The sequence below is a fragment of the Suricata suricatta genome, chromosome 8 (genome assembly GCF_006229205.1).
Source record: "Suricata suricatta isolate VVHF042 chromosome 8, meerkat_22Aug2017_6uvM2_HiC, whole genome shotgun sequence".
Classification (NCBI taxonomy): Eukaryota; Metazoa; Chordata; class Mammalia; order Carnivora; family Herpestidae; genus Suricata; species Suricata suricatta.
The window spans coordinates 43,096,410-43,103,974 of NC_043707.1; the positions used below are offsets into that span (position 1 = coordinate 43,096,410).

The 7,565-nt window shown below is 43.8% G+C and overlaps 1 protein-coding gene across 1 annotated transcript in view; it reads left to right on the forward strand.

The window, feature by feature from the left end:
- The window catches only part of LOC115297595 (60S ribosomal protein L23a-like), a 4,604-nt gene extending 4,483 nt beyond the window's left edge, over positions 1-121 (forward strand). The window contains exon 2 of the mRNA XM_029945783.1: positions 8-121. Coding sequence (XP_029801643.1) covers positions 8-121 — 114 coding nt within the window. The remainder of the gene's footprint in view (positions 1-7) is intronic.
- Positions 122-7,565: the final 7,444 nt, after the last annotated feature.

Sequence of the window (7,565 nt, forward strand, 5' to 3'; positions counted from 1 at the left end):
TCTCCAGCATCCAGTATCTGCAGTGTACGGCAGCCAGAGGCAGCCAGCAGCCCCTGGCGATGCCAGGCAGCCCCTTTTCCCAGATGGTTTTGTAGCAGAGTGTACTAGAGTGCCCCAGTGAGATGCCTCTTCATGAACAGCTTTCCTGACAGTGCCCAGTTGCCTAGGTGCCTCAGTGAGACACCTTCCTGATCGTACATCAAGCTTCCCCAGCACATCAGAGGTGGATTTCTGGCAAGATCCCCCAGAGCGGATCACTCTGACACCTCATTGACTTCTCTGCCTTTCGGTGTCCAAGGCTGAGGCATCAAACAAGATCTGATCTCAGCCCGGGGAGGAGCCCAGATCCTCCTGCATGGCCTATTTCACCCGTAGGGTTGCTAGGTATACTACACTATATGATACATCGTATGACAATTTATTTATATTTTATACCATATCTTATTATTTTGTTGCGTGTCTGCCATATTATTATAGCCACAATTCCAACATTCTTTAGAATTCTCTTTACAGTTTATCAGCAAATCTCTTATTCCTTCAATTCCCTGTTCAGATTAATAATTCTCTATATTACATCTCCCTCTTCAACTCTGATATGGATTCTTTCTCCTGACTGAACCCAGACTGATACAGAAAGTAACTTTTGTAGAGAAATAAGCATTGCTCTGTGTTGTGCTTAGTTTTATCTTAATATCAAGTTGGAAACTCTTTATCTATAAAAAATTTTTAATAGTTCTTGTCCAAATGGGACATTATGAATGAATGATGGCCCTCTCACAAACCTGGAGATATTCTTTAAAAAGAAATAAAGATAGGAAGGGACAAAATGCATCAGTGATATAAAATATTGGTCGTATTCAATCTACCGGCACTATCCTTTCAACAGTTTCTTTATGACTCCAAGCTAGTCTGTCAGCCTGAGATCGATGATTCCAAAGCCTATTTGTTTCATCTCAGAAACAAATTTTTACATTATTAAAACATTTTTTCATTGTGAAATAATACAGAAATGAGCATAAATGTTTAGGCATGGTTGAACAGATATATACAGCAAAGACATACACTACCAACAGGCTAGCACTCTAGAAGTTACCTGAACCATCCCTGCCCTTCCCCCATCCACTCCTGATTACAGCCCTTTCTGTTCACCCTCGAATTAGGGTGACAGGTCATCCTCACAGCTCTGGTAATTATTTCCTTGATTTATTTTACCAACAGGGCATGCATCCCTAAAAATAAAGTTTAATTTTTTCCCCCCGATTTTGATGTTGGCATTTGTGTTCTGTTTTTGCCTGTAACATTCATTCATGCATATACTCTGATGCATCATCTCCGTTGCAGTCTCCACTGATGGAAATTTGAATTGTTTACAATTTGGGGAATACTGCTGCTCCCAAATACCCTGGTGACTTTATGCACATATTTCTGTATGGCATATATCTAGGCATGGAATTGCTCTGTCATATGGTCTGCATCTTCCTGCTAATCAGCTTTCTAATGTGGTTTAACCTATTGGATGACTTATGTAAAAGTTATCATTTACACTCGCATCAAAATTTGGTATAGTCAGTTGTTTCGGAATCCTCTTGATCCGTGGCCCTTTGTGGTCTCCTCCCTCCCCCACCCCTCATACTACAAACATAACCACCTATTTGCCTTTTCTCAAAGAACTCTGGGGGTTCTGTTCTCACAGGTGTTTTTCTCTTCCTAGATTCTCCCACTCTTGCCCGCGCGGGCACACACGCACACACACACACCCCAAGGACACAGGACAAAAAGAGCCACCTGACCAAATGAGCCCGAAGCTTTCTCTGGCCTGCAGCCTGGCGCTCGGTGCCCCGCGTCGGGCAAGGATTAGACCCCACCCTGGTGTTCTCTGAAGCACCAGCAACCCCAGCGGAATAACGGAATGGTGTGACTGTGAGGCGCGCACGCTGGGCTAGGAAACACCAGATTCCCTCCGATGGGAAATACCAGGTGTGTCCTAGGGCATCTAGAAATAGAGGAGATGGCCCAAGACGCAGCGACCCTTTAGCAAGATCTCTTTTGTTCCTGTTTTTCTCGTCTTTCTCTTTTCCCCACGCTGTTCTCTGCCCTTCTCCACCCTTCGGGCCAACAGCCCCTCTTCCCTGTTTTTTCCTCGCGCACCTTTCCCTCCGTCCTCCCTCTTGCCCCAACGGCCCGGCCTGGCCGGAAAACGAAACTAGATACGTTCTGGGAATGTCAACAGACCAAATCGAGCCTCCTCCGAGGCTGGGGTTCCCGCAGCCCCTGCCCTGGGGGCTCCGCGCCGTCAGCTCCCACGCCCCTAGCGGCGGCCGCTGAAACTTGACTTGCAGGCCGGCTGTGGGGACGGACTCGCTGGGCCGGCTATGAGGTCAGGGAGGACCCTACTCTCCCCAGGCTGCTCGTTCCGGTGCTAGTCCTCGAGGGGCTCCTGGCTGATGCTCTTGGCGAGAACTAATTTTTCACCCTGAGTGGGGATTTGAGTCGTATAAGTCATCATTCCCAAGCAGCTGAGCTTCCGGGAAGGGCGGCAGGGCTCGGTCAATCAATTGTCCTACCTCTTGCAGGTTAAAGACAATAAGTACGTCCTCCACCCGTGGCCCAGGAGGCTTCTACTGCCCCGAAATCTGAAGGTTTTCTCCTTCACAGAACAGGGGAAACTCCTGGAGGATCACCCTTACGTGCCCAGGAATTGCTACTATATAGGCTTGGTTGAAGGAACTCAGAATTCCAAAGCGATTTTCAATATATGCACTGGGAGTCTCCGAGGTATATTGAAAATTTATGACAAACATTACCAAATCGAGCCCCTCAAAGCCTCTTCCACTTTTGAAGAAAGAGGACAAATTTCAGAATCAGTTCTGTGGCTTAATTAATGATGAACTAGAAAAACAGATGGCCCAGGGTGAACCCATCGCTAGGCTTAGAGACTTTGCTGAGTCCTAGTCACATCAGACGTATGTGGAAACAGTCCTGGTCTTTGATCCCAGTAGATATATCTTTTTGAAATCCAGTGCTACTAAAATCATACATGATGCCGTTCTTTTGGCTGAGATTTTGGACACCTTCTTTAGGGAAGTCAACGTGAGGGTACATCTAAAAGGTATTGAAATATGGACAAGTGGAGACAGAATAAATATTCGCCAAATGAACACAAGCAAAATTCTAGAAGCGTTTTTAAAATATCTTAGAACACACCTCTCTTTTCAAATTGCAGCAGATTGGACACATTTGTATGTTACAACTGCTTTTATTCATTCTCTTGGATGGGCCTATATCAGAGGTGCATGTTTGCAGAACGTTAGTGGAGCAATCAGTAGTTTTACAAGTCTAAATATCTTTGAAGCCAGCCGATGTTCTGCTCATGAACTGGGCCATGGTACTGGAATGCAACATGATACAAAAGACTGTTGTTGTAAGGGTGAAAAGACTTGTATCATGGGCACTGGGATTGATGGGTTTAGTAATTGTAGTAATGTCAATTATCATAATTACATACATTCAGACGGAGACTGTCTAAATGATATCCCAGGACTGGGTTATGTGATGAGCAGATGTGGGAACAGAATTGTGGAAGAGGGTGAAGAATGTGATTGTGGTTCAATAGAGGACTGCAGAAGCGACAGGTGTTGCCAATCAGATTGTAAACTCATGCCTGGCACCAACTGTAGCACTGGACTCTGCTGTCATAACTGTCAATTTCATCCACTTGGGCACACGTGTTGGAAGAAAGAGAATGAATGTGACCTTCCAGAGTACCTCAGTGGAAACTCTGCTTTCTGCTCAGAAGACACTTATAAGCAGGATGGAACCTCTTGCAAGCATGATTCCTACTGTTACAGAAAGGGCTGCCATTCCAGATATAGGCAGTGCCAAAGCCTTTTTGGACCTGATGCCAGGGAGGCTCCCAGTCAGTGCTATGAAGCAGGTAACATAATGGATGACTAGTATGGGAACTGTGAGATTGTGGGAGTTCGTGCCTATAAAATGTGTACTGTGCAAAATGCAGTATGTGGCAGGCTACAGTGTATAAATGTCCACACCATCCCTGATCTGCCAGATCATACTACCGTCATCTCTACTTATCTGCGAGATGAGAACCTTGTTTGCTGGGGGACAGGCTACCATAAATCCATGATACCCATGGGCGTACCTGACATAGGTAGGTGTAGGTGTAGTAAATGATGGTACCCTTTGCGGTGTGCACCGGGTGTGTATTAATGGTACTTGTGTGCCTAGCTCAGTCCTGGAGTTTGATGGTGAGCCTAAGAAGTGCAACCACCGAGGCATTTGCAACAATAAAAAAACCTGCCACTGCATTTAAGGCTGGGTGCCTCCCTACTGTGAGGAGACAGGGTATGGAGGAAGCATTAACAGTGGACCAGCGAGAACCCTGAAAGAGGTCCCTGCCTCAATTCAGATTGTGTCTATTATGTTAATTCTCCTTCTCTTAGCCCTCTCTGTGACCGGTGTGCTTTTTAGGAGATTGATAGGAGCATAATTAATCCCCAGAGAGAAACAGCACCAGCTACTGCAAGAACTCAATAATCCAAGGCAAAAAGTGCCAAGGACTCAAACAAGTAATCAGGCAGTCCACAGTCATTTAACAACACAGAGCCATCAACCGAATAGACATTCATTTAGCCAAACAGTACTTTGTTCTCCTTCCAATTTCTTTTTTACATAATGTTCCTTCAAGTTTAGATCAGCAAATAAACAATATCCTTGTTTAGGAAACAAATCAATGCAGTGTGCTTTTTTGGTATTCACTTGCCCCTTAATTTGTGATCAAGTTTCAGATATCCTGAACAGCATGCCCCACTGGTTTTTCTGAACCCTAAAGCTGAGTATTGTTTTCACCGGATTACAGTGGTTTTCACAGTAGAGTCCCGTCAGAATCAGTAAACAAAGTGATCATCTGCTTCCCTCTGTCTCTGTCACTGTGACCAGTGAGAACTCTGTCCTAGGGCCCCATGCTGACTGATAAGTGTTGGCTACCACATTTTAGAAATAGAAAAGGAGACTTTATAAGGGGTGTCCCTCAGGTCATTCTTTTCCCCTGTGATGGTCATTTTATGGGTCACTGCAGCTCTGTAGATGTGTGGTCTGTGACAGGCTTTTGGGGCCATCTTGGCTGGGTGACGGGCACTAATCTACCATAACTCTTGCATTTCACCCCAGTCTATAAATGTTGCAAAGCCCTGGCAGCATCCTGGGGGCAAGACTTTTAACAAAGTTCTGTGCTTTGGGCTTTTTCTTGCAAGAGCAGGTCTTTTGTGACTGTGTGGTGAGGGACACGTGGCCCTAGGTTTGTCACACCCTTAAGTAGAACAGAAGAGAGTGAGGAGCGCCTTCCACCATGTCCTCCATGTCTGTCTGCCTCCAAATATTCTCTTTCCTTTGCCCAATGCTGAGGGTGGGAGGAGGAGAGGACTGAGTGGCAGCTTTGGAAGAGTGAGTGCCCACCTCTCAGGCCCAGGGAAGATGTCATGCCGCCCAGCCCTGTGTCAGCCCAAGAGTTCATCGCAGCTCTGGGTCGGGCCATCCTGCTGTTCTCTCACCTTGCTCCCAGGCTCACTATCTCCACTCCAGGCTTCTCTTTTCACAGCCTGGTGGTTTTTCTAATTGGGGAAGTTGCAGGAGGCTCACAGTAAAGAGTTGTCCCCTTGGACTTTCGGGGAACTGTTTTTACTCAGAGGAGAACAAGATATTGCAATGATCATAATTCTAACATTTTTCAGGCTCGGCCATCAACATTTTAGTTGTGGCTGCAATACTGTGAACGGTGGCTACCATCTCGAGAGCTCACTTGGTGCTAGGCGAGGTCCCAAATGCTTCATGTGTATTTATGTAGTTCCACTCCTGAAAACAACTCTGTGTGGTATGTGTTATTATTACCCCACTCTCTAATAGAGAAATTAAAGCACAGTGAGGTTAAATGATCTGTTCAAGATTACATAACTAAGAAGTAATGGCAGTGGTACAAGCAGCATTACAAATGTGTGCTCTCGAGAAGACTGTGCTATTGCTGGGTGGAGTATTCCATAAAGGTGAATCAGGTAAAGTCTGTTGATAGTGTTGTTCAAGTCTACTGTTCCTTGCTGTATCCGGTCTACTTGTTCCATAATGTGAATGTATCTATTTCTCTTTGCAGTTCTGTCAGTTTGCATCATGTGCTTTGGAGCCTCCTCAGGTGCAGAAACTTATGGGATTATTATGTCGTCTTGATGAACTCACTTCTTTATTAATACGAAATGGCTATCTTATTCTGGCAATAGACCTTGCTCTGAAATCTAGTATAGCTGATATCGATACAGCTACTCCAACTTCTTCTATTGTTCACATAGCATACGTATCTTTCTCCATCCTTTTATTTTAATGTATTAGCATCTCCATATTTAAAGTGTTCTTATAGGCAACATACAGTTGTGTGTTTTTAAAAATCAAATCTGACAATCTCTGCCTTTTAATTAATGTGTTTTAACCATTAACATTTATTTTAAAAATGTTTTCAATGTTTATTTATGTTTGAGAGACAGAGAATGAGTGGGGGAAGGGCAGACAGAGAGGGAGACATAGAATCTGAACCAGGCTCCAGGCTCTGAGTTCTCAGCACAGAGCCCAACGTGGGGCTCAAGCCCATGAACCATGAGAGCATGACCTGAGCCGAAGTCGGACACTTAACCGACTGAGGTACCCAAGTGCACTTTGGCCATTAACATTTAATGTGATTATTGAAAAAGCTAGGTTTGAGTCGATTGGGTTGCTATTAGTTTTTGGCTTGTCCCTTTTTTCCTTCTTTTCTTTCTTTTATATTAAGTATTTTTTAATAATTCCATTTATCACAATCTACCTTATAGTGATGTTATGCCACTTCATACACAGTGCAGGAATCTTAGACTAATATACTTCCATATTTCCCCTCCTGGCCTTTATGTTATTGCTGCAGACTTATTTCTACAAATGCCGTAAACCCCACAATAAATTATTATTATTATTTAAGTGTTCAATCATCTCTTAAAGAGGTTTAAATAAAAAGACATGTATGCATGTGCCCATTTAGTTACCATTTATGGCATTCTTTCTTCTTTTGTGTAGATCCAGAAATCTATCTGGTATTATTTTTCTTCTGCCCAAAGACTGTTCTTAAATTTTTATAGTGCAGATCTGCACTATAATTCATCCCAGCTTTTGTGTATGTGAATACATCTTTATTTCACCTTTTTTAAAAAAAGGAGTCATACTGGGTATAGATATCAATTAATCATCTTATTACTTGCATTGTTTCCGGGAAGAAATCTAGTCTTATCCTTCCCCAAACCCTAGTTTTTTTTCTTGGTAGGTGGTATGTCTTTTCTCTGGCTGCTTTTATTTTATTTTATTTTAATTTTTTAAATGTTTGTTTATTTTTGAGACAGAGAGAGACAAAGTGCAAGCGGGGGAGGGACAGACACAGAGGTAGATACAGAATCTGAAACAGGCTTCAGGCTCTGAGCTGTCAGCACAAAACCTGACATGGGACTTGAACCCACAAACCATGAGATCATGACCTGAGCCCA